Source organism: Patiria miniata, unplaced genomic scaffold, assembly GCF_015706575.1.
Source record: "Patiria miniata isolate m_02_andy unplaced genomic scaffold, ASM1570657v1 HiC_scaffold_20, whole genome shotgun sequence".
Classification (NCBI taxonomy): Eukaryota; Metazoa; Echinodermata; class Asteroidea; order Valvatida; family Asterinidae; genus Patiria; species Patiria miniata.
Genome location: NW_024037059.1, coordinates 25,272,704 through 25,299,488, shown reverse-complemented (window position 1 = coordinate 25,299,488; position 26,785 = coordinate 25,272,704). Strand labels below are relative to the sequence as shown.

Sequence of the window (26,785 nt, the reverse complement as noted above, 5' to 3'; positions counted from 1 at the left end):
CTGCAATTTAGATTCAAGTTCAATAAATGTAGTTCCATTTATTTCAAATCCTGTTCTGTTGTTCGTTTCATTTCCTTCATTGTCCAGAGGCCAATTGTTGCTACTGTGTTGATAGCAAGAGGCCTATCTGAACATTGTGTTGGTAGTGTTTTCGGGTAGTCACAAAGAAAGGTGTGTAGGCCTAGGCTACTCATGCATGGCTGAATATCAGTGAACATTTTACTGAACGTGGCCAATACCCAGACCGATTGTTGGCTGAAAAATAACCCTGGTAACTTTTCTAGGTTTGTGGGAGACAAGAACTAACCCAAAGGGACATTTGTTTTTACTCACCCTGTACAAGATTTGGAAGACAGACGGTATGTGGATGAGTGGAGACGGAAAATCCTATGGAGTGGTTTAAGTTACAGAGGAGAGAGTAATGGAAAGACAGATACCCATTTAGTCGGACCAAGTCATTTACAATATTTCTGGCAATAATGAATTTATTTCAGCGAAGTTTTGCATTTTCCTATGTGATTTTGACATTACAAGTCATTGAAAATGCCTAACTACTAAAGTCTTCAAGATTGTTGCATTTCGTCTTTTGCAAATCGAATTTCTTTTACATTACTTTAAAGAAAATATTGTCTTAAGTGACAAAAGTACTGACGAGTAGGTTTAAAACCTGATGGTTGGTGCTACGTGCATTGCGTTGTTCTTGCTACTTGTGGCATTGCTAATGGACCGATCCAGTAAGCACCGCCCCATGGTGTTCAGACCAATCACAGCCGTGATTTAGGTCCGACGTGCGTGCACAAAAGTCCGACATGCGTACGCGTGCACGCGCGTATGATGCGCGCGGCAGGAAAATGCAGTGTGGCATTGGAGAGGAGCAAGTGTCAATAGAGCGCTTGCAGACGCGTTCGATAATCGACGCGCGAAGGCGCGCGACGCCATGTTGTGGGACAAGCGCATATCTATCCATGCACATTTTGTCCCACAACATGGCGTCGCGCACCTTCGCGCGTCAATTATCGAACGCGTCTGCAAGCGGTCTATTTGCCCAGTGCGCAGTGGGCGGGGCTTACTGGATCGGTCCATTCTCTACATGTGAACAATTAACATAAACATGCATAATATTAACATGCAAACCCCGTGTTTATGTCTTTTGCCGGAACCCATCTTAAATACACCCAAAATCCAACACTCTGTTGATATTGGAAAGCAGCCTTTGACAGATTTAGAGAAGGAAGGTGAAAAAAAGTCAATGAATTGAAATGTTGTTTCATATTTTATCACTACCAATTACTCTATCCTGGTGAATGTTTCACTGGTATTTCCCCTTTTTCCGCAAGCATAAAGCATTTACTGTAACACAAACTAATTATAAAACCTTTCACCATTTTCGAAATGCCATTTTCGATACACCACAAACGAATGGAATTAATTTAAAAGTGTAATGAAAGTTGTATTTGTTTGTTTTTGTACCAAGTTTGTTAAGGCTGTGAGCTGATTTACTTGGAATGCCTACATTGAAGAATTACCGATCAGACCAAATGATTCCAAGATAACAAATCTTAGTGCTTCACCTTGAAAGTTTGAAAGTTAATTCAACGGGAGCTGCTAATAAATTAGTTAGTATTGCTGTTAACAAATGTTAATAGCTGTTAATAAAATGTTAATAGCTGTTAATAAATGTAAATAGCTGTTAACAAATGTTAATAGCTGTTTAACAAATGTTAATAGCGGTTAGCAAATGTTAATAGCGGTTAACAAATGTTACTAGCTGTTAACAAATGTTAATAGCTGTTTGTAAATTGTCACTTAAACATCTCTCCTTACCCAAATGACAAAATAAAGCACTAAAATGTGGCATGAAACACGGGAATTATAACAATGTGCAAAACTAAGCCCTCAAAATATATTTTAACAAGATTAGGTCAAACTGTTACTACTTATAATATTTACATTACACTGATTTCAAGTTATGATGTTCACATTTGGTCAACAAATCATAAATATAATTATGGTTGCACGCAAGCCAATAGAATTGACGTCTGTACTGAATTATTAAAAAAATAAGTATGTACCATGTACAAAAATGACCAGTTGTAAATGAAAACTAGTAGAAATATAACTATTAGTATATTAAACATATTTTACCCCAAACCTAAATTCTTACTGCTCAATTTAACAGTGTCAACTGCATTGTGAAAATTAAATATACTTTATTAATTTGCATATCTGATCATCCATAGCCTTTAGAAAATGGAATCCTTAACATATTTTTTTTACCATGTACAAAAAATGACCACATTTAAGAAAAAAGAGTGAGGTTCTGGTGAAAAAAACTGAAACTACTGATGAAATGAATATTCTTTGTATAACAATCAAACCAACATTTCTTAAAGATGATGTCACAAAAAGCAACACAAACATTTTAGTGTGCATATCATTCTTGCAAAACACCTTAAGGGTAGGGTAGATCATTTGCAGCTATCCATAAAGTAACTTAAAAAGCTTACTTGGTTGGCACTAAATTGTGAAATTGTCCTTCTTGCATGCTGTCATTTTAAAGAAAACAATAAAAAGAAGGTCCTTTCCAAAGAATTTTTTGGAATTTTTTTGGAAATTTCTGTTGCTAGTTGGCTTGGAATTGAATGGGTGCGCGCAAGCGTTGACACGCTGCACATGAGCGCACGGTTGCTATGATTCGTCTGCTCAGTGCGTGACATTGCGTTGCTGCAATCGGCAAAATGAGAATGTGTTCCAGATTGTTTTCTCGGAATACACAGCATTCACAGAGCTAAAACTTCATCAGGTTAGTTGTTAAGCACCTGTCTTTAGATTTTAAGCACTTTTGTCCTTTCTAACAAACAGATGCTAAAATGACAAATGCTTTACTATATCTTTAAGAAAATAACAACACAGTGATTACCATTGCATGATACTTGTTTGACAGGCGACATTTGTACCCCCAAAAGAATAAAATTTCAGCTGACTACTAAACTTTTAGGACTATTTAATGGGGGATATTTAAAAGAAGAGAAATAAATTGCTCCAAAATTATCTGTTTCAGATCACCATTTATATACATGTAAAAATTAAATGATTTAATAAATCACTAAATATTTCAAAGTAACTATTTCAGTTTTAATAAAGCTAGTTTTTTTTAAGCAAAGTTAAAATATATGAAACAAGTCTGTTTTAATGTAAAAAGTTCAGTAGTGATGAAGAATGTATTTTATTTAGCATAGCGAGAACATATAAAAACACAGAATAAACATCTCTATACATAATTTTTCCTTTAACAAGAATGTTTCAGATGCGTTCCTGGTGCTTTCTTCGAGTTTCATTTCCAAAATAGATTCCGTTTCTTAGTTGCTGGTTTTTTTTCTAGCAATACAAAAGTTTTTTTCACTTTTGAATGAGGTATCGGCTGAAAAAATGGCTAGTTGTCAGAAATTGAATGATTACTTAACAGTTTTGAATAATTGCCTGCCAGACAATAATTCGGTTCTTGCGTGGTAGGCTGGTTCCCGCCCCACAATCAGTATCAATGATGTACGTACTGGGAGCCAGTCTGCTAGCAAAGCAGATCTGTTTGAGCCCAATTTAAAAAAAAATATTTTGTTTCCGGAGGTTTGAAGACGTCCAAAAAGGAAAAGGTTTTTTTTGGTTTGAATAAAACATAAGTCGAAGATTTATTACAACCACTTCGGGCCAGGAATTTTTTTTTGGCAAAAATGTAGATTTTGGCAAAAGGCAAAATTTTCCAGCCAACTTCTGATATACAGCCACAAATACTAATTCGCAACAGTCATTTCAACAGTATTTGTACGATATTTCTTACCGAAACCTCATATGTTTTAATACTCCGGGGTGTGCACTGGAGCGTAAATTGTATAACAATAGGCCGTGTACAACGGCCAATTCAAGATCAACACACGGTCTGCTTCCACTGACTTGTATGAGTTTGTTTATGGTGTAAATCGAGGACAAACACGTGCAACATCATTGGTGCAACGAGGACAGGAACCAAATCGAGGACGAGCTCGATTAGAAAAAGTGTACAAAACCAATGAGAGCTGTTGCCAAAAAGTTAAAGTACAAACAAGGGAAAAGGGAAGAACAAAAGCAAATCCTCGTTTTACACCATAAACAAACGTGCTTGACTTTGTGTGTGTACAAAAGACACAAGGGATTAGCGTTTTTAGATGTCACCCAGAGGCGAGTGGCGAGGCAATCTTCACGTCTTAACCCGTCAGCCGTGCCTTTGTATAAAAACAGCCAGTGCGTGTTTTCAGGTCCTCCGACGAAAACTTGTTAAAAGAAAAACCTTGAACTTGTTGAAGAGCACAGGGAATGCACCTTTAACAGTGTTGTTCTCTATGGCAGAATTATATCGATTTATTGGTACTGAAATCATTACATTTTGCATATTGCTCAATGCGCACAATTAAATTTGAAGGATATTCCTTGAGGAAGACAAAGTTATTTCATTTCCAAGTGAAGTGTTCAGGTTCCGTTATAATCAGGAGTTCTTTTACAACTTGCGGAACGGACTCGTCAATATGTAGCTAATGACATCTTGGAAAACGCCATGTTCACCACTGCACTAGTAACATGTAGTTGGTGTCAAGAACCTTCAGCTCAATACGCTGTAGAAGTGTGATGTCATGCAGGGTCGTCTCCTAGAGCGACTGTTCCAAACAAAGTCTAATTTCCAATTTTCACCGTGCAAAACATATGGGAGATTTAGGTGAACACTTTCTGTTTGAGATTTCTCAGACATTAAGAATGAATAAGACTGGAAAATGGGACAGTGCTTCATAGCTGATGTATTCATTGCTCAGAATGTCACGGATGCCAGTATTTTTAGTTTTACCAACGCATAAAAAATCGATAAAAAAATGGGCCCCATGCTATCGCTACGTAAGTCCAGGTTTGTGTGGAACGGTCGTCCCGAGCAACACGTGACTTTGGCGGCGTATGATCTACCCACTTCTACAGCGTATCGTTGTAACAGGTTCAATATTAGTGATAAACAAAAAGATATATCACAGGCAAAAAAATAAAATGTCCATCCCTCTGCTTCGAAGCTGGTAGCTGAGGTTGAGTTTCCCTTTGTTAAAAAATCCTGATGGCTGAAGCCCTTTAAAAGGGCGTTTCCTCTGTGTCTTCTGATATTGGAAGATAGGAAGACAAAGTGACTTCCTTGTCAGGCTCAGTCTCAGCCTGGAGAACCTGGTCAAGATTTGACATCTTCATCAAGGTATCGTTGATTTGTCCCACCTGGGTTCCTCTCGGCACTAAGCAATCGTCTAAGACCTCTTCATCGCTCTTGTTCTCCTCCTCTGCCGGGGGGCTCCTCCGTGATTTGCCACGGGTGGAGGAGTTCCTGGTGTTGCCGTTCTGCGACTGCTCTAACTCCTCCTGCGAGACCTGGTACATGGGGTTGGTGAAGCCTCGGCTGTCCTGCCTAGACAGTTCAGGGAACCCCCCTCCGGGGTAGGCGGCGGGTGAGTGGGGCTTGGGTGCCGCGGGGGTCTTTCCCGGTTTGTCATCGTGGTGAATCACACCGGCGTAGATGTTGGCAGCAGCGAAGGCGAATCCGCCGATGGTGCTGTTCTCGGGGAGAAACTGCATTGTGTCCATAGCTATTCGGAAGGGAAGATGCAAGACAGAAAGACAGTAAACTACATGTTCATTCGTTTAACCCATTACTCCCTGCACCGCCTGAAACCACACGAGTACTCTATTGTTTTAGGCATTCTTCAGGGAGTAAATGCAATGTAAAGCAATGTAGTACAGGTCCTATTATGGGTTAATATAAGTAGGGAAAATGAGGGGGAAAAAAGGAGGGGACTGCAAACAGTACTAGACTCTTGAAAGAGTTGACCAATGGAAGGAAAAGTTGCATGGCTATAAAATGGCTTGAAGACTTTAGCACTTGTATTACATTGTACTACATTGTATTTACTCCTTGATAAAGCCATAATACCAATATGTGCTGGGGCAGTTGGGGCAGTATAAGAAACAATAGGCAGTGGACTTTTGGGCAGTACAAGGATTAATTGGTTAATGAAATTTAAAAAAAATTAAATCCCGGATAACATAAATTTTCCTCTCCTTTTTTTTTCTTGAGAAATTGAAATTGCTGCAAACTGCTATTTACCAAGCTGAAATAAACAAATTTTCAAACATTCTCAAAGCTTTTAAGAAAGTCTATTGTGGGAAGGAAGCCCTCTGATTTTTTCCTTGTTTGATCGTTAGTGGGAGTGTGACCTAGTGGTTAGGGTTCGTGACTCATGATCAGAGGGTCAGGGGTTCCAATCCAGCTGCTGGTCATAAGTTTTGTCCTTGGGCAAGCCACTTCACCCCCACTTGCCTCTCTCCACCCAGGAGTATAAATGGGTACCGGCATTAGCCGGGAAGTAACCTGCGATGGACTAGCATCCCATCCAGGGGGAACAGAAATATTCTCAGTTGTTTCATGACACTGAAACCGGAGATAAACGCCGGACTGATGGGCCTCATTGGCTCGTGACAGACTTTACTTTTGTTTGTTTGTGTCTTTGTTTTTTAATGTCCAATCTCACAATCTTTTCGCAGCACAGATGGTATGCCCTTCATCACAGGACCTCATTTTTTTGCATCATGCTTTCCGATTGTCTATCAGTGGTTAATGAGGTACCTCACACTGTAAGACCGAAGATTGAATCATTTCTGGACAGAACTTACTTGGCGAGACGATTTGCGGTCCATCAGGCATGTTGATGACTGTTACCTCCATGCCGTCTGCCTGCTCCTCATGGTCATCCAATCCTGCTGTCTGCTCCTTGGCAAAGTTGATGAACACCTTGGAGCAAAAAGAGAAATCAACTTTTTTTGTAATCAGCATTTCACTGCGTACTTCATGTAAAAAAAAAACGAAAATAGTTGACAACCTACCTGGTCCAATGTTGTCTGGCTGACAGAGTAATCCTCGATGCAGAATCTCTGCTTGTTGGCATCAAACGCACCGAAGAGCTTGGCCAGGGACGCGCTGGCGGACGGCATCTGGTACTCCAGCATGTTGAAGTGGCGTTCTCGGAGTATGGTGTACGGGAACGTCTCGGCCACAAACAGCATCAGGGGTTCCATGATGGGCGGATCCCCGCCCACTCGGATGGATATGGTGTAGCCGTCACCAAACCTTGGCGAATCAACAAAAGTGGAACATGATAACAGAGTCTTGTAAAGCGCACGTATCTACCAACAATTAGGTACTCAAGGCACTGGAAATTATGTCAATTATTAAAGAAAGCAAAATAAAGTTTACGAGAAATAATGATTCACAAGGTGCTGTGGCGCATATTGCAGCCACTGCCAGAAACACCGGGGCAAACCCCTTCTCTTAGCGATAAGTGCTACTGGGTTTCTTTAATGTGCATTACACAACACACGGGACCTACGGCTTTACATCCTATCCAAAGGATGAAGCAATAATGGTAAAGTGCCTTGCTCAAGAGCACAAGAACCATGTTCCCACAGTCAGGATTCAAACCCATTTACCACGGCACACGAGTCGAACACCGTAACCATTGGACCACAGCGCCCCCAACAATGAAAAATGTGTGGTTGACATCGCAACAATTAGACTTTAATAAGTTGTATGGACTACCGTGCACAAGCACTCTGGCAATGGTTAGAAAGGCAGAGTTGGGGGAGACCACTGGGAGGGACATTTGAACACATTAATTCAGAATAAAATTACTTGTGCGTACTTCACGCCGTACGCGCGTGAAACAAAACGCTCTTATGGTGTGTCCCTTCCACTGGAGCTCTCAAAAATTGGTCACAAAGCGTAAAATAGTTTGTAAAATTAAACGTAATAGCCATGCTATCAAAATATATTTCAAATTAGGTTTTGCCCTTCACCGACGTTTTTTAAACACTGTATACTCAGTGTGTTACCTCCAGAGTGAAAGTTGGAAAAAAATCACTCGGGTGGGACTCGAACCCACGACCTCCTGCAAAAGGAAGGGCAAAACCTAATTTGATTTATATCACCCCGACGCAAAAATTCCATCTTATAAAAATATATTTCATTCATTCATCATGTCATTTCTTCATTCACTTTCATGATGACTTGATGAGTTAGGCCCAACTGTCCCTGTCAAGCATTAGTGTTGGAAAGAGGTGGACCGCTCTGACCAGTTTTCAACTCGATGGATGTTTTCAGGGTCATGTTGGGACAACCTCTATGATGCGGGGCATCAGGATTCCAGAGAAGAACTGGACTACCTGGCTCACTATGGCAAAAAAACGTGACCGGCTAGCCAAAGGTGACGCTGTCTGATGATGGTGGAGATAGGGGGAAGGGCATTGTATAGAACGGAGTTAGGGAGATGTTGTTGCCAAGAAACATTCGGTGCAGCCCGCAACATCTGTGTATAGGTGCCATCAATGGATGCAGAGATTTGTTTGGTCAGGGTCCAGGACTCGCAACCGTAAAGGAGGATGGATTCTACTGAAGTCTTAAAAATTCAAGTTTGGTGGCCTTGGAGATCGAGGATTGCCAAGACTTTTGTCAGTGAGAACAGAGCAGACCAAGCTTGAGCTTTTCTACACTCAACGTCATGAGCCGTGTTGGTGTAAGTAAAGGTTTATGAACATTTTTAACGATTATTGTTTACAGCTACACCACAAGTGATAGGGTGAATGTAGGGTCCAACTTGCGGGGGGGATAGGGCCTTGTTTTCTGGAGAGGGGTACTTTATGTATTTTTTTAACCCAAAAAAGTTCACTCTGCCTTTCCAAAATTGGGGGGGGGGGGAGTTTGAGGGGCACAAGGGGACACGGGCTTTGAGTTGGGGGGACAGTGACACCATGCCTCCATACTTCCTCACCCCCTAGTTATGCTACTACATGCCCAATACATGAACATAACCTATTGAGAATTGGTACTGTACGGCTGTAAGGAAAAACACAATTCAGCAACAAAATTTCAAATCGATTTTGTAGCAAAAGACAAAAGGTCATCACAGTGAAAGCTTTTCAAGACTACTAACTGACGTACTTTGATTTGAGATGTTGTGTGCTGCCGATGCACTTGTATCGTCCGTTAACCATGATGGCGACGCGGGTACACAAGGCCTCGCATTCCTCCATACTGAAATCAAGACAGCCATTCAAGAAAACACATCTGAATACACATTCATTATAATTGGACATGACAACATGGGCTTAAGGTCAGAGATTGAACTTTTGCAACACAATGAGGCAAAGCTTAAATTCAAAGGGGAGGTGGATGTTTGTTTAGTTTTCAGGCACACCTCAATCTGCAAGTCCCGTTCTGCCTTTCTTAATTTTTTTTAGTTCCATCAAATATCTATCAAACCTGTTTTCATCCTGTTTTAATAGTTGACTGTTCATTCACTGCAACACAACAGCTGGATTTTGAAATGCCATTTTTGCAAAAAATGAATTTTTACAGTTTCAAGTGAGTTGGCGGTCTATATCTCTGCTACTCAGTGCCCCTGCCATTAGAAAGCTCTCGTTCTGCAGGGTGCAGATATCTAAATATCTCAATTCTTAAAAAGTCAGACTTTCTGTTCATTTCATCATCAGCACTCAGGGTGTTTTGTTTTTGCAAAATTACAAAAAAATCCACAAAATTTGTGTCAAAAAAATAATAATTAATAAACAGCCAGTTTTTACCTGTGGGAAGTGAGTATGACTGAGCGGCCTTCCTTGATGATACTGGTGATGCGATTCCAGAGAAAGCGACGAGCTTTGGGGTCCATCCCTGCAGTAGGCTCATCCTAAAGGATAAAATTCAAATAAAAATACAACTAACTGAATATATTTACTGAGCAAAATTTAGATATCACACATTGTATTATTAAGCAATTCATCCAGAGAATTACAACCTTTTGGGGTTATATTATGACCCCTGATTGATGGGGTTATATTTAACAATTGGTCGTTTATATTTCTGATTCTTATTTTTACTGGGTAGCCCATTCAATGGAATCCACTGGTCTCCCATGGGGCCCAGTAAAGAGAAGACAATGTGAAGAATGTACAATTTTCAGATGGGGGAGGATAACCCCAGAAGAATATTCTGAGGAAACCCACGGAATCAAGTAGGGACTTAAAACCCAGTCCCCAAATTGGCCCAGGCGGGATTCGAACCCGGGTCACAGCGGTGGAAGGCGAGGAAAGTACCGCTACGCCAACCTGACTACCCTTATGATTTTTAACACCTGAGGGGCACATAGCACACGAGGCAAAGCCGAGGGGATTAAAATTGCCATATCCCACATCACAGCAGTCAATAATTGTTTTGTCATATTGTGCCAAAAACTCTAAAAGATAACAGCTTGTGACAGGCTAGAAATTGAAGGAATAAAACATCACTGCAGTGAAATGTTTTGATGACAACAAGCTTTCCTGCCAGACATGAGGCGCACGGCTGCAATTCTCAGTCGCGAGGCCTGGGCCAGCCCTTAACCCACTCGCAACGCATAGGTAGCATTATGCAATACAGTGTACATATGAGGTAATTTATACAACACTGTATATGAGGTAATTTATGCAACAGTGTATATGAGGTAATTTATGCAACAGTGTATATGAGGTAATTAATGCAACACTCTGTATATGAGGTAATTTAGGCAATGCGGTGTCTATGAGGTAATTTGTATGCAAGGCAGTGTATATGAAGCAAATGGTTATTTTCATAGACTGGACATGTGGCCATTCTGGACCAATAAAATAACAGTAACCAAGACATGATTTAACAATTATATCTGTATCTTCCTCAACTCCCTGGGGAACACAGAAAAAAAATAGGTTTGGCAAATAAGGGAACACTCCCAGGCTCACAACTGAACATGATATAGCAAATGCTTACCTGTACAGCACTATGCTTTCGTCAGCCCAGTCAAAACTTTCAAAAACTCTCCTTAATTGAACCATTTGGTTGAAACACTACGAGAAAATGCAACTTGGCAGCCAAGATCGCGGACTCACCAGGAATATAAGTTCTGGGTCTCCTATGAGGGCTATAGCTGTGGATAACTTCCTCTTGTTGCCTCCGCTGTAGGTGCCTGCGACGCGCTTAGCATACATGGACAGGCCCAACTTCTTGATGCCCCACTGTACAACCTGTGACGAGAAATGAAAAAAATTTGTTTGACCAAACAGCACAGATTAATTGCAACACTCAGCAGCCGACTTCACAAAATGGTGCGTAACTTACGCCATGTGCTGGACTTAAGCAACAAATCTGTTGCGCAGCTGCTGTAATAAACTTACGATCGATTTCACCAAACTTGGTGTAGCTGCACAACGTTTTAAATAATCTGAACATCTTGGACGAGGATAATAGCAGCGTTTACGGCTGTTTGTCGGTCATGAAACAGTCATTTTGAAAATAGTTTTGTGGACTCATTTTGAAAATAGTTTTGTGGACTTTCATTGGAATCATGCGGCAACTCTACAAATTGTGTCATGAGTAAAAATAGCATTTCATTTACTTCAAACACAAAGCTGTGAGTGTCTTGTATCAACCTTGATAAGTTGTACAATGACAAGCTCCACAACATGTTGTAATCGTTGCAACGATTACAAATTCTTACGCCACCTAAAAGGATTGCACAAGTGACGCCATAAGTTGTTGCGCGATTGCACAAGTTACGCCATAAGTTGTTGCGCAAGTCGTGGACTTACGCACTATGAAACTTGCGTGAAATCGTCATAACTGAAATGTTGCGCAGCCTGAAATGTTGCGCAAAATAAATGTGGTGCAAGTGGAGTTAACGCCATTGCGTAAAGTTTCATGAAATCAGCTGCAGAAAGTGCAGTTATAGCCAAAAATTCTCAAAATCTAAGCTTTAGGACAACACTGTCTCTTCCTAAAAGAAGTGTATTTCTTTTTAAAAGTTATAATGACATTGTTATTTTGAAGAAAAAAAAGACATTTTCCAAAATATTAATGACTTTTTTTCGCAAATAGCAACCCAATTTTATCGGAAACCCTGTTAAAAACTTCTACAAGTTACAACATGCATACTGGAAAAGAGTCCCCCCGCCCCCGATTTCTGCAAAATTTTCAAGTTAACCACTAAGTTAAAAAAGAGAAGGTTCAAAGACCTATGAATGGTTCAAAAGCTACGAACTGGTGCAAAATCCTAGACCCACAGGTTTGACAACTGAAATCAAGCCTGCACTTGATTGAGTTCTGCCTTGGAAAGAAACTTCAAACAAGTCAATGTGGCAACATTTATAGTTTGTGTGCACAAATTTGAACAGGGTCCCCTAAGTTTTAGGGTCCCATAATGTTCAGCCCCCCCCCTCTCCCAACTTTTTAAAATTACCAAGGCTAGACAGACACTTTCAAGTTTTTATCCCAATCAACTCCCCTTATGCTATTATTATTATTTATTTATTTTTGGTATTAAAACCAAGGATTCCTCAAAAAGTGCCCTAGTCACTGGAGCTCGCAAACCTCAAGCAACCTGTAGAGAGGAGACAATGAGAAGCAATTACAGTTTTAGAGGTGGGAGGAAAACCCCAGAAGAAGATTTCAAGGGAAACCCACGGAATCAGGCAGGGACTGAAAACCTAATCTACATGTTGGCCCAGGCGGGATTTGAACCCAGGTCACAGTGGTGGAAGGCGAGGAATGTACCGCTACACCAACCTGCTACCAGTTGGCAAGTTGACTTAACAACTACCTTCCAGAGGAAACAAAGAGGTCTGTGCTTCACCCCTGGGTGTGGTTGGTGAGTAGGGTGGGGAGGGGGGGGGGGAGGGGATTGCACAGGCTTCACCACACCTACCTTGTTAATATCAGCTTCGGGAATCCCTCTGAGTCTGGCGTAGAAGGCCAGATGCTCCTCGGCCGTCAGCAGCTCATTCAGGGCGTCAAACTGCGGGCAGTAGCCGATGTTGTGTCGCACTTTCCTCATGTCCTTCAGGATGCTGTAGCCCTTGACGTAGGCCGAGCCCGACGTGACTTGTGTGTCTCCCGTTAACATCTTGAAGGTGGTGGTCTTCCCTGCGCCGTTCACTCCAAGAAGTCCAAAACACTGCAGGTGTTGTGAAAAAGTGTCGAGGCAAGAAGTGCTGTCAAATTTCGCCAGGTACATTTTTGCTGGTCCAGAGTTCATGTGTTTTTTTAGTGGTTGGGTTGTACACTATTTAGAATTGTTCTGATCAATCTTCAGTGTTTCTTTCCTTCTTTCTTTTTTTTTTCTCCGGACAATAATTCTCCACAGGTTTTCTCTTAAACGGTTTAAGGTATGAACCTGTAACTTTTAACATATATACTGACCCTCATCCCGAGTGGTGCACATTATTCTGATATCATGATGACGTCATCAGGTGTCAAATTACAAGCAATTAAAGATTTCTACATTTAATCTTTGAAAATCAATATAAAATCAACCGTGAGAGACCTGAACTTGACTTTTGCGGGAATTGATAGAATAATCAGTTTATCTCATGTGTGCCTAATCACGTGACCCTTCCTTCCGGTCCAAACCGGAAGTGCCTTATAGTTTGAAAGCAGAAAAAGATGTGAACCTGCTTTCAACGATGTTAGTCTCTGGCTAGGTTGTACTTTAGAAAAAAATTACCATTGACGTCATAAAATGTTAGAACGCCCTCTAGCGGCAGGTTGAAAAATGTCAACAAACGCGAACCTCTAGTTTTTGCTGAAAATTTAACCAGTAATAAACTATATTTCAACAATGTAGGAAACAGATTCTCTGAATTTTGAAAAGTCAAAATGTTTACCTCTCCGTATGGAATGCCAACACATATCCTATTGACAGCAGTGAAGACTCCATTGCTTGTGTTGTAATCCTGGGGAAAAATCAACTCATCATTTAACAGCAGTATTAAAGTAAACCTTGGTTGTTCATGATAAAATCTACTTTTCAGATTTTTATAGAATTGTTATGACAGATCCCTTTAGTAAAAAGTAAGCATTTTTTGGGGTTAGACAAATTTCAGCACAATTCAGAAGTTTGTAGGAATACATTTCAGAGAAGAGAATTTAGTTAACAAATCAAATAAGCAATAAGTCTTGGAAGGGGCATAAATCCGAGGGGGGGGGGATTATATACCCCCCCCCCCCACACTTTTTGACCAGGGGGATGGGCTACTGAATCATCGCCCTCACTTTTCCTTGATGAGAAAAAAAATGCGATTTTAGAGGTATTTGTCAAACATCCCAACAACCGAAATGTATTAGATAGCACTGAAAAGTGGAGAAACAAAATGCAAAAGCTTTCAAAATGCGCCGTTTTGATGTAAACGCGAACATACATATTGATATATATCCTGAAGAGTGCCCCCTAGTGTAACGTGGCGCCTTTTTGATGTAAGCGCGAGTATACATATTAATATATATCTTGAAGAGCGCCCCCTAGTATAATGTGGTGTCCAGCCCCCCCTCCCCCCCTTCGAATTTCCACGGCCGGGCAATTTTTTTGATTTTGATCATCCCCCATCCCTCCCCCATCCCTCCCACTTGCCGGCACAGATTTACGCCACTGAGTCTTGATTAACTTTGTCGATTGCAACGTTTTTTTTAAATAACTTGTTATGACAGACCTTGGTAAGATTCTCCACTCGGACGATGTCATCGTCGGCGCCTCCAGACAGCACACGCTGTCTCTCACGCACTACGTCGTCATCTTCAAGGGCTAGTGGAATATTCTCGGATTCAATGTGTCTAAAATCACAGAGAGAGGAAAAAATAATGGCAAAGGTAAATTATCAAAAGAAATATGCAGTGAAAAATGCTGACTAGAACAGTACGAATTTCAGGCATGAACAGTAAATGGCACTTAAGGCCTTTTCACACTGTCCAAAATCTCCGGGTTGGGACCGGTTCCAACTCCGAGATTTCTTTCAACCCTTTTCCCACTTCTAAAATGTCAACCTGGTTCCGACCTGGGTAGCATGCTCTAGCCGGATCCAAATCAACCCTGGCAGGGACCAGGGTTGAAATTCTCAACCAGGATCAAAATTGCATTTTTCGGCGTGAACCGTGTCGAAAATGATGGTGTGAACCGCCCCCTGTTAAGTTCACTCGCGGCCAATCCATGTTGAGTTGAGGTGCGATATTCTACCGAAAATCTTACACGCCGTGCATATGTCCCGCCACCATACCCATCATCACCATCACATTTTGTTATATTAATTCATTAACAATAAACCAATTAGAAGTCTACTTGGGCAAAGCGCCTATCCCTGTAAACAAATAATATGATTTGGCAAGTTGAGGGAAATTGATTTTTATCTATAAACAATCTATTCACAACAAAATACTAAAGTCTGTGTCGCGGTGTAGAGATGGCAAAAATATTTAAAAATACGTACTGACCAATCATTTTCTGTTTTGGAGTTTTTACACATACATGTAGAGCCCATCCTCAGATGTTTCTAATTCTTTAATAATTCTCCGTTTTCCCAAATAAGAGCCACTGTGGAAATTGTTATTATGTTATTTTTTCTTTATAAAGGTAGTAACACCTGGATTCAAGGCTATGGAAACATAAAATAAAAGTCCATGCGCTGTGCCAGCTTTGTCGATTTAGTGCCAATAACGAAAATCAATATCATTTTGATGACCCGGCCTTGCATGTGATCGGTGTGTATACGAACAGCTACACGAGATGTATAACAATGTATTGTGGTTTGTGCAATGAAATGTGAAGCATTCAGTTCAGAAAAAAACTAACTAATTTCATGCAACGTTCACTGATGGGACTGGCATTTTGGTAAGATTTTGTTGCAATTCCCGGCCCCTATCTCGATGAGTGTTTCCTTTTGTACAAACCTATATAAATGTTGATATGTCCGTGCATAGGGGTAGTGGTACTGTACGTGCCAGCAGGGCCAAGTTTTACTTGTAGTGTTCAATAATTAGCTGTTTCAGTGTACACACCGAAACGGAAGGTGGTAAATTCAAATTCTTTTTGTAATAGGTTTGTTTGGTCACAGATACACACAATTTCAAAAAATTTGTGATGTCATCATGACATCAAGAACGTGATTTTTTTAAAAACACATATAAGGGTATGTCCAATCGTTTTGAAACTTGGTGGGTAGATAGGTATTGATAATGGTATTCAAAATCTGAAGTGACGTCATCATGATGTTATCATTTGATTTTTTATTAATTTTTAAACTTTTAATATTTTCTTCTAATTTCAAAAAGTGACATAAAATACAATCAGATTGACTTCAAAGTAGGTACAGACCAAGACCCTATAAAGCTTGTATTGTTTCTAAACAAATTACGTCGTGATGACGTCATCATTAGTCTACATTTTCCTAAATTATAACACCAAAATCACTTCTACACAGCCCAATATTTTTAGAAGAATACTCATGTAAATGTACATTCGACTTGGATGAAACTCCTACACAATGTACATGATAGTTGTTGCTAAAATAGTCGAAACAGCCATGTATTTGTCCATAAACACAGGTCTAGTTTTTGTATATATTTTTTTTTTTTGGATTTTTGATTATATTCCATCTACCATTTCTTAGTAGTGTGTACCCCTGATAAACGTTTCCCTGTTCCCCAGTAACGTGACCCCCCAGAGCAATAGTCCCTTTGATAAGAACATGTGCTGTGCCACCTAGACCACAGACCCCTCAGTTAGCAGACCGGTGGCAGAGAAGAGTGTGCTCCACTGTTTCTAGCTCTCTTTCCCCTTATTTTTGGGTGTGCCCTGCGCTGTGAGTGTTGTTCTGTTATAAAAGTCATTGATTTTTCTTCCAGAAATGTATTTTAAGGTCCAATGTATTATAACACACTGTGTTGGTTAAGGTTTTGGTCTTGGTCTTTGATTTTAGGTTTAAGAATTGGTTTTAGGTTTAAGTTGTTATTTGCTCATTTTGGTTTTCTTTTAAAGGGCCTGTCACACTGTCTGCGATCATATATGCACTCTCACTGCATCCTTGAAAAATGGCCGGGGCGCAACAACTACTAGATCACAGCGAGAACTACATAGGTCGCCTGATGGGCGCCAGAGGGTCTTTATGGTCTCCGATGAGCGCCAAAGTTTTGAAACATACTCTAAACAATCGCAACACCTCTGCGCTCTGGCAGGGCGCCGTAATGACGCGACTCGGGCGCTGTGCGAGCGTGCATTGTGCGACATTGAAGTGGCATTGAGGCATCCTAGGCGCAAGGCAGTCGACGTAGTCTCCATGAGAAAGTAACTCGACTGCGATGAACTTGTCGAATAAATTTGAAACTGGACTGCGGATTGACTGTTTTGTCGTGGTATTTATACAGCGCAAGTGACGTCTCGTGAGCGTATTTTGGTCGGATAGAGAGCGCGACACGAGCTACTAGGACGTATCAACAGCGAGCAGAGCGTAGTGTGGGCGCAGTGACAGCGCAGCGGCAGCAACTAGATCAAGTAATTGGGCTTGACAGGGGCTCATAGAGAGCGAGTTGAGCGCATCGTAAGTGCAGGATGAGCACAGTATGAGTATAGCTTGAGCTACTTTGTGGCCATTTAATACAGAAAGTTGTCATTTTCTTGCGTCCTCGCTGTGATTGTTAAATTTATTAAAAAGTTTTGGTCGCCGTAAGGTCTCCTATCAAAGGCTATGAGAGCGCATATAATGTGACAGGCCCTTAAGTCTTTAGTTAATTTCTATTCTGGTTTTTGGTCTCGTCCTGATTTTTAGTTCTTGTAAACTCCTTTTTATCCTTTTGGTTTGAAATCTAAAATTGTGTCCCTTGTCTCTATTAATTCAATTTTCTCGCGACTTTTCCTTTCAAAGATCCTGAGTTAAGTTTAGTTTGATTAGTTATAAATCCCCATGGAGTCTTTTTAGTGCGAGTTCCCCCAAAGTGTATGCATGTGTCGGTTACAGTACCATGTTTTTTTTCCTGTTTAATATTGCCTGTTAAAGATGTGTTTCCCATGATATTTTCAAGTTTGAACTTAACAAATAAATTTGTTTTTCCAATTGCTATTTTCCTAGAAGTCTAAAAGTTACTCACTTTTGAATGAGACATCAAACGAAAAAAAATCCACCAACATTTAGTTATTGAATTATTTCTTCACAAAACTTTGAATAAGTTGCTGCCAGACAATAATTCGGCTCTCGCAGGACGGGCTCATTCGTTCACAAAATGAAATTCCTTTTTCAAAGGGATGCAGACGCCTAAAATCGGAATAAAGTAGTTTTTTTTCAAAAAAATAAAATAAAAATACTAGTTGAAGATTGGTTAGGAAAATTTTTGAAGGACACTTTTAAGTATTATTTTACTTCCATGATTACTTTAAAAGGTACGTTGGAAGGACACGCCAGCACCCCATCAATTGGTGGATGACGTAGCCATCTTCCCGGTGACTTTGTGCCTATATGAAGGACATTAAATAATGAATTGGCTTTTGATAGAATCAGCGGGCAACTGACTCTTTGATTCTTCTCTCGACTCACGCGAATCCAGTCAGGAAATGTTACTGCACCACTGCTAAACTGATCTGGTTGAGTCTTATTGACAGTAAGCTGGGCATGTTGCAATGGCTCTTAGAATGAGTTTCTTGATTTTAACGTTAGTGGTAGGAGCAAGTTATGTCATTCTCCTGGTCATTCTCACGGGTCACTATAACTCTGCATTTGGACGGTATCTTACCATTGCCCATCAGCTGATAAAATCTAATGGTACAGACAGTGTGAAGAACAACGTCTCAAACTTGAAGACAGCAAATACTCTGAGTTCATACGACAGACATGACTCCAGGCTTATTGTTAACTCCCATGAGTACAAACTCCTCGTAGATGAACCTCGAGCCTGCTACGATGCCGCAGGGGCCCCCAGGGAGGTGTTCTTGTTGGTGCTCATCACAACAATTCACGCCCACACCGAGCTGAGAGAGGCGATTCGCGAGATGTGGGGAAGCCCACGAGAGGTCAGTGGAAAGCAGATTGTCACACTGTTCCTGTTGGCTCAAAACAAGGATGCTAATCTTACGCTTACGCAGCAGGTGGTGGAGGAGTCCAACAAACATCACGATCTCCTCCAGGAAGATTTCCAAGACGCCTACAAGAACCTGACCCTCAAGACCATCATGGGTATGAAGTGGGCCAGTACGCACTGCCCCCACGCCTCCTATGTCATGAAGACAGATGATGACATGTACGTCAGCTATGACAACCTGGTCAAGCACCTGACCAACCTATCAACCCCATCCAAAAATTATGCTGTGGGGTGTCTAATCAGAGATGCCCTCCCTTTCCGGGACCCCAAGAGCAAGTGGTACATGTCAAAGGAATTGTATCCTGGACGCATGTACTCGCCATACCTCTCTGGAGCAGGATACGTGGTCACTGGGGATCTGGCCGGGAAGATTTACCAAACGTCTTTGAAACTTCAATACATGCACATCGAGGACGTTTTTGTGGGTGAATGCTTGAAATCATTGCATATTATGCCAATGGATAGCAGTCAGTTTACATGTTGGAAAAATCCTGGGCATTCCTATTGCCGTTTGCAGCAGATGATCACCATTCACGAATTAGCTCCATCGGAAATGCGTAAGATGTGGAGCGACCATCAACACCAAATTAAATGCTATAATGAGACAGACTTAATTACATCTTGACTGATTTGTTTGTTTTAAATCTGTTTGGCTCTGCTCTTGCCATTATAGCAATAGTGTGAAAACTTCAAATTAGGTTTTGCCCTGCACCGACGTATAAACACTGTATACTCAGTGTGTTACCTCCCAAGTGAAAGTTGGAAAAAATCATTTGGGTGGGACTCAAACCCATGACCTCCTGCCTTCTAGTGCAGACGTCTTACCACTTGACCACCAAGCTAACGGGATTGGTTGGCTGGTTCGAATCTGATGTACATAGCAGTGGGTACTGAGCATACAGTGTTTATACGTCGGTGAAGGGCAAAACCTAATTTGATTTACATCACCCCGATGCAAAATTCCATCTTATGAATAGTGTGAGAGCTTGTTGTGCAATAGTATAAGGGTGGCCAGGCCTATCAGTGACCTTTTTAAATTTAGTTAAAAACACTAGAGATTCGCGTTTATTGAGTTACAAATGCAGAGTGATCGGGCAGACAACTATTTCATTAGACACTGACCAGTTCAATGTTTTTATGTCAGAACAGAAAAAGGATCACTAAATTTAGCCATTTGTTTTTTTTTTTTTTTTTAAATGCATCTTTTGAGGCATGATAAATTTCAGTATACATTTTATGTACACATACAAGTTGTTTCCGGTTTGGTGACGTTATCAGTCACAAGGGGGAAAGTGAATGTACTGATTTAGTTCAGAGAGGATACATGTTCATCGTGAAGTAAAAAGAACTTATGAAAATATGGAAATTATATTTAAGTATCGGTTTATGTATTAATATTACCTATCTTTCAATTTGATGATGTCACAGCATTTGGAAGCCAAAGGTCAACATTGTAACGGATATCATTATTTGGGCTACTAACATTGTCACGGATAAAATCGTTGCCTCAGTGCTATAAGGTTGTTAGCAGGTTTTTGTGAATTTGAGAAAATACAGTTTGAAGTTTTGGAGGTCAAGGAAAATTATAAAAACAAGCTGTCAACTACCCTGAATATGTTAGTTGGGAAGATTTATGTGAATATTTCAAAATTGTCATCTTTTGAACAAAAATTGCTTGTAATTTGATATCTGATGAAAGGTCTCACTTTGATTTCCATCACTACAAACTGACCTTGGCTTGAAGAAGAACTCGTTTTCAATCAGCAGTGTCAGAGCAAAGAAGCCGATTCCGATGATGCCCAAGGAGAAGATGTTCTGGCCGACGTTGTCCCATTCTAATGGATTGTATGGCTCAGGTGTAAGTCCTAGTACAAACACAGAAAACATTAGGTATCCTTGGGATTAACAATTTTCCAAAATGGAGAATTAATGAAACAGTTTGAATCAAACACACTTAGATTCTGACGTACAGAATTCAATGCAAACTTTATGAAGGGAATAAATATGTGCTTGGCTGGTTTTAGACAAGTTCGTTTAAAACTGGCTCAGGGGACTGGGCGCTGATAACGGCCCGAGCCAAATATTCCCATTCATAAATATTTTTGGTCAAAAAGTCAAAACACATAAATTTCCAACAATTTTGTTCACAATTTTACTGCATGTTTTGTGAAACACCCCTCTAGCTATATTTATGGTATGTCCAATACATATTTATTAATGGTACTGTAATACTAACAATCTCCTCATATGGCGATTGGCGCGCGAGTGGCGTGTATTGCGAGATGTGGCGCAGAACGCAGCGGTGCTGGTGTAGTGTGAATACCTAGGTTGAGATCAATTAGGAGATGTGTGAGGGTCAACCAATATAAAAGGGTAAAAGGGACCAGATTTCATAGGAGTCCACATTTCATGTGACACTTTAAAAAAGTGTTTAAACCCAGTCAATGTTTTATCAAGCCTTTAAACCACCCACATGATGGGCTCTTGACCAATAAGAATGGCTAAACCATCTTATAAGGGTGATGGCCAAGCCTGCGGCAAATAGAACCCATTTTTTGACTGTAATTTTATCAAGTCTGCCCTCAGATGGAAGTCCAAAAACTATAGGGAGTTGATCCTTGGCTACATTTGCACAATTCCACCATTTTTAAGCCAGACGGTCTCTTTTTTAAGTTGTGGGGGCACTTTTGATGCAAATGAAGAAATGTAGAAATTCTGTAAACCCTCATCAATCGCGAATTCATTGCCCCCGCTGTCGGTCTAATTGCGCCATTCAGATATATCGTCTATCTAGCCCCACCCCTCCCCCCCCCAAAAAAAAAAACACACTGAAAAATAATAGTAATTAAATATTGTTTAAAAAAAAGGTGCTCGTTTAATGAGAAACTCATGAAGTATAATATCCAAACTGATTGGATATTTCCAAAGTGTCCTTCCCATTTGGAAAAGTTCTTTTTGAAAGCCCATGGAGCGAAATGACCACCGTCCCATTATGAACACATTCAAGTAAAAGTTGGTCCGGTACTTCTGTCTAAACTTGTGCTTTATGTTGCAGCTTGCGGCTTTTGCCGAAGTCAATTGAGCACGATAGGCTGTCTGATAAAGGTTTGTGCACAAACCCCCGGGGCTTGGGGTTTTGTGTAGCCTGATGAGAGGACCACTTTTTACGGCAATGTGTAAGTAATGCTACAGTAAGCAGGCATTTTTCGCTGGCGGTACGCAGAGCCGTGAAAGTGGGTCCTGCTATGTTGAGCTATTATAAACAAGAATAAAATGGATGAATGTACAAGTCCGCTACGTAGGCCACATTTTTTAGCAAATGACTGTACCAATTAGGCCCTGCAATGCCATTTTTGGGGTACAAACACCAGACAAATCCTGTTCATTTGAAGATGTTCTGTAACTTTACTTCAATGTAAAAAAAATGAAGATTGCAAAAATGTATTTTTCTGCAGTCACATCTCTTTAACTGTATTTGAACACAAGTCTGCTTTTTATTATGTTTTAGTTTTCATTTTAAGCGTTACGTGTATTTGTTTGTGTCCATACATTTCCCTGTAACTATGAATAACTGTGTGATTGTTTTTTTTTACGTAAACATGAAGTTTTTACAGCATTGTAATAAGGGAATAACAGTGTGAGGATCCGGTCTTCACTGCGTGATAATGACCGGGTGTGGGGGTGACCGCAGTTAATGGACCTCGACGAGGTCCATTAACTGCGGTCACCCCCACACCCGGTCATTATCACGCAGTGAAGACCGGATCCTCACACTGTTAGGCGGACAGGCTAAATACCCCCTGTTCACTTACCGGGAGCCGCTTTCAATTGAGCCCCTCTTTTATCGGCTCCCGCTTGAAAAGTAAGCGGGTGACCTGTTTCTACAAACCGTCCCATGGTTGGCACTCCCGGCTCCCGCTACAAATAACCATGATTTTTATAACAATGAATCCTGCGGTTTCATACCCATCAGTGGCGGCTTCTACTCACCGACCGCAAAGACCTGGTACATTGCTAATCCTCTGATCTTTTGTCTGCCCTAAACATACAAGCCCCACTGCAAACCGTCACCATGCACGGCTGTACCGTGTGCGTTCATGCGTGGACCGTCTCCCGCTTTGGCTTGAAGGGTCCCACACTTCCTCAATAACAATACCGTCCCACGGTAAATGAACAGGGGGTATTTAGCCCGCCCGCCTTATTCCCATTAATAAATACCTTTTTAACGAAATAAACAGTTAAAATGCTCCAATTTTGTGACTTTTTCCGGCGATATTTCCAGACTTTTTTGTGTTCATGTTCATGGTCCATATTTTAGCTTAACAGCTATAACGACGTAAACTCAACAGAAACTGCTGCCGTAGCGAAACAAATTACAACAATGTTTTCATATCTTTACCTGATGGAGGAAGCTGAAATCTCGTTTACACATTCCTTGTGTCCGGAATTACAAAGATGCTTTGTTTTGGAAAGGTAAATATGTCGGTGGGTGAAGTGTTTCAAAGAAAATAAATTGTAGATCTACGCTTTCGTTGTAAACATCCTCAGTATATATTATATATACTGCACTGCTGTATGATGTCGTTTCAAAACTTCCTTACGCGCGCGCACACACGCATCCCTAGCAACTGTGTTGCGTATGCGCGCGTCAGTCTCACGCGATGGGGGTTGAGCTCATGTGCAGTGCTCAATTGTTAAAAGCTACCGCAGGACTGTTACTATATTTTGACCAATCATTGGCTTGCAATGGGGCTTGATCAATGCTGGTTCAAGGGCCATTTAATTGCTTGATCTTTGAAGCTGGTCCATTATCACCGTTAATGCCCGGCCACGTGATCGAGTCTCGACCAATCAGAAACCATCCACTCTCCAAGGTATTTATTAATGGTATTTCATCTATGTGCGGTACTGCGGTACTTTAAAAGATTACAGTAATTTACAGTTTCTTTATGATTAATCATTCAGATTTTTTTTTTTAATCTGGTTTGGTTTAAAATTGGGATTATTTTTTGTTTCTCGTTCTATTGTTAAGCACTTTGAGGAATATTTGATTCATATTGTGCTATATAAATGCTGTTTTATTATTATTATTATTAAGTGTAGTAACAAGTAAACCTGCGCCAATAAAAATGGATAAGTGTGCAAAAAAAGACATTGTTACAGTGCATTTCATTCCCTCCAGAATAAGACCTATTACACAAGCCGATATACAGGGTGAGTAAAAAAAAAACGGAACCCAAATCCCCAAAAAATCTATTTCATATTTAAACAAATATGTAGCACCAAAAATAATAATGACTGGAAAGCCAATTTCATAAGCTACTTTTAGATGAAAAAAATACTAAAATTGCTCAATCTGTTAAAAAAAATATCACCATTTAAACGCAATGACCCTAAAACCTGTTTCCTCAAAAAAAAACAAGAGCAATTTATTGTGTATGGAACAACAAAGAAAATGACACAGAATACTTGTTTTAACAATACGCAATATCTTCATTAACAACCCTGGTTAGGCAAACAATATGATTTATAAAATCCACCTTTTCTAAAACTTTGTTGAATATTTTTAACTTTTAAACTCAGGTTTTTTCGCTGGTGATGTTTGAAGACAAATGTGATAATCATTCTTGAAATTGCATTTTTTGGACGAAAGAGGTTTTAGGGTCATTGTGTTTTATGGTGATATTCCTTGAACAGATTGAGCAACTTCAGTAATTTCTTTCATCTAAAAGTAGCTTATGAAATTGGCTTTCCAGTCATTATCATGTTAGGTACTACATATTTTTTAAATATGAAATATATTTTTTAGAGTTTGGGTTCCGCTTTTTTTGACTCACCCTGTATCTAGCTATCCTTTGCTTACCGATTTCAGCATACAGTTCGTTGGTGAGTGAGTTGAGGGCCATGTCCACCAATCCTCTGCCGAGGCAAAACGGCGGAAAAATCAGGAACAGTTTCATCATGGCGTCATTGACAGCTGTCACACTCTGTAATGTAAGGAAAAGCATCATTTTTTCTAGTAAAATCAAACAAAAACTCAAACAAAAACACAAACAACAGAAAAATTGTCCTACACGCCTATCATTAGTGTGAATAAAAATAGCACAATTAAGCGGCAGCACAAAGTGGGTCACTGTTGTCACTCATATGGAGCTCCAAAATTTGGGGGGTAAACGATATTAAGTCCAAGTGTTGATGGGTTAATCCCAACTCCCTAGCGTCTTTTACGAGGAACTGGACCAAGTCCATCAAAATCTATCAATCACTGTGCGTCTAATACAAAACTGTACATGACATAATGGAATCCACCACTGATGCACTGGTTGACATTCGTGTCACATGGCTTTTATCACAACAGCAGTACAGGTAGCTAGGCAAAATCAATCGGATACCCCTAGCACTGCTTCAGGCCATTAGGCCCAAGTCCATCATACTCCATCATATTTAGTCACGCCAGGCCTTCTGGACCAAGTCTCCCCAAAACCAACCAAAATGGGGGGATGGATTTTGATAGAGTTGGGGTGGTTAGGGTTAATGCATGTATAAACAATTTGCTCAGCATCGGCATTATTAGACAGTTTCAGTACAATCCAATTCAACTGTTAATTCACGGTGGCGAAGCAAAAGCTTTATTATAGCTTTCTGCCAGCCTCCCCAATTCATCACATTCCACTAAAATTGTCATTGTTAAATAATATGAAAAGACAACAAAACATATTGAAATCAAACCACGATTTCCAAAAATTTGGCAACATAAAAACAAGTCACTCAAGTGGAAGAACAAAACATGTTGGGCAAATCACATCATTTTGGAAATGTGGGGTGGGGGAGGTGGTGGTCCGACCAAACAATGTTTTGAAAAAAAAGAGGGGCCCTCTTTTTGTACCCCCTCTTCCATGCCATCTTGTTTGTACACAAACAGCATTGACTTATCTGAAAAACCGACCGACCAAAGTGGCAGCATCTGATTTACATTGGAACCTTACAGATGGGGTTTATGGGGTTCTTGCATTGTTTTCCTTTATCCCTCTGCTTTAGAATTTCTCTTCTTTACAAAGGCCGACTTGAGGGGCATGGGCGTCAATCGGTGGGGACGTTTGTCCCCCCCCCCTTTACTCATCCCCGAATAAAATGATTCTATAGCTCAGAATAGCTGATTCAACGACTCCAAACTCAAAAATGATGTTTAAAAGATGATTTTGTGCTAAAAAAAAATTGGTTTAAGTGGTCAGAAATTGCCTCAGGTCGCACCACAGAGCGTCTAGAATCCAAATTTTTTTGGGCCCTCATGTGGCCCCCGAACCCCACTCGGTTTGTGCTTTACGCATCACGCTTGCATGCTCATCAAGTTATGTCCCCCCACTTTTGAGAAGCGATTGACGCCCTTGTTGAGGGGTACCATTCAGTACTGGTACCATTCAGTACTGGTACCATTGTTCTCTTTGTGTGAGTACCCCATAAGGTAGCTCTTGCAAAAGCACACTTAATCGGGAAAGGCCCTTTCCAGTTGAGAACCCGCTGGGAACACTTGCATTCCCGATGGGAACACTGTTCCTAAAAGCAACGTTCCATACGGAATGGGAACGGTCTGACTTTTGAGACGCTCCCTAACCTACACACCTCGTCACCGCCGCCCAAGAACTCCAAGATAAATGTGGTCATGATCGTCAGGATCCCTATCAGCATGATACCACAGGCTACTGTCAGATAGGCAGTGCTGGGCGTGGAGAAGACGAAGGAGGCAGGATAGGTCATCGGGGTCACTGCCCAGCTGGGAGAAGA

The 26,785-nt window shown here is 40.6% G+C and overlaps 2 protein-coding genes across 2 annotated transcripts in view; one reads left to right on the top strand and one right to left on the bottom strand.

Annotated features, from left to right (window-relative positions):
* Positions 1-5,122: 5,122 nt before the first annotated feature.
* LOC119727934 (retinal-specific phospholipid-transporting ATPase ABCA4-like) overlaps positions 5,123-26,785 on the bottom strand; it is a 41,031-nt gene continuing 19,368 nt past the window's right edge. The window contains exons 14-25 of the mRNA XM_038200014.1: positions 26,624-26,774; positions 24,867-24,990; positions 20,736-20,868; positions 14,596-14,716; positions 13,774-13,842; positions 12,816-13,064; positions 11,005-11,139; positions 9,688-9,791; positions 9,047-9,139; positions 6,937-7,180; positions 6,727-6,844; positions 5,123-5,642 (exon numbers count right to left, since the gene is read on the bottom strand). Coding sequence (XP_038055942.1) covers positions 5,140-5,642; positions 6,727-6,844; positions 6,937-7,180; positions 9,047-9,139; positions 9,688-9,791; positions 11,005-11,139; positions 12,816-13,064; positions 13,774-13,842; positions 14,596-14,716; positions 20,736-20,868; positions 24,867-24,990; positions 26,624-26,774 — 2,044 coding nt within the window. The 3' untranslated portion in view covers positions 5,123-5,139. The remainder of the gene's footprint in view (positions 5,643-6,726; positions 6,845-6,936; positions 7,181-9,046; positions 9,140-9,687; positions 9,792-11,004; positions 11,140-12,815; positions 13,065-13,773; positions 13,843-14,595; positions 14,717-20,735; positions 20,869-24,866; positions 24,991-26,623; positions 26,775-26,785) is intronic.
* On the top strand, positions 18,474-19,657 carry LOC119728309 (beta-1,3-galactosyltransferase 1-like). Its single transcript, XM_038200499.1, has one exon. It carries the CDS (start codon positions 18,546-18,548, stop codon positions 19,626-19,628), a length of 1,083 nt encoding a protein of 360 aa, XP_038056427.1. The 5' UTR covers positions 18,474-18,545; the 3' UTR covers positions 19,629-19,657.

Bases quoted from the DNA above. Each gene is read 5' to 3' on its own strand.
- LOC119728309 (XM_038200499.1), top strand. From the start codon at position 18,546: ATGGCTCTTAGAATGAGTTTCTTGATTTTAACGTTAGTGGTAGGAGCA.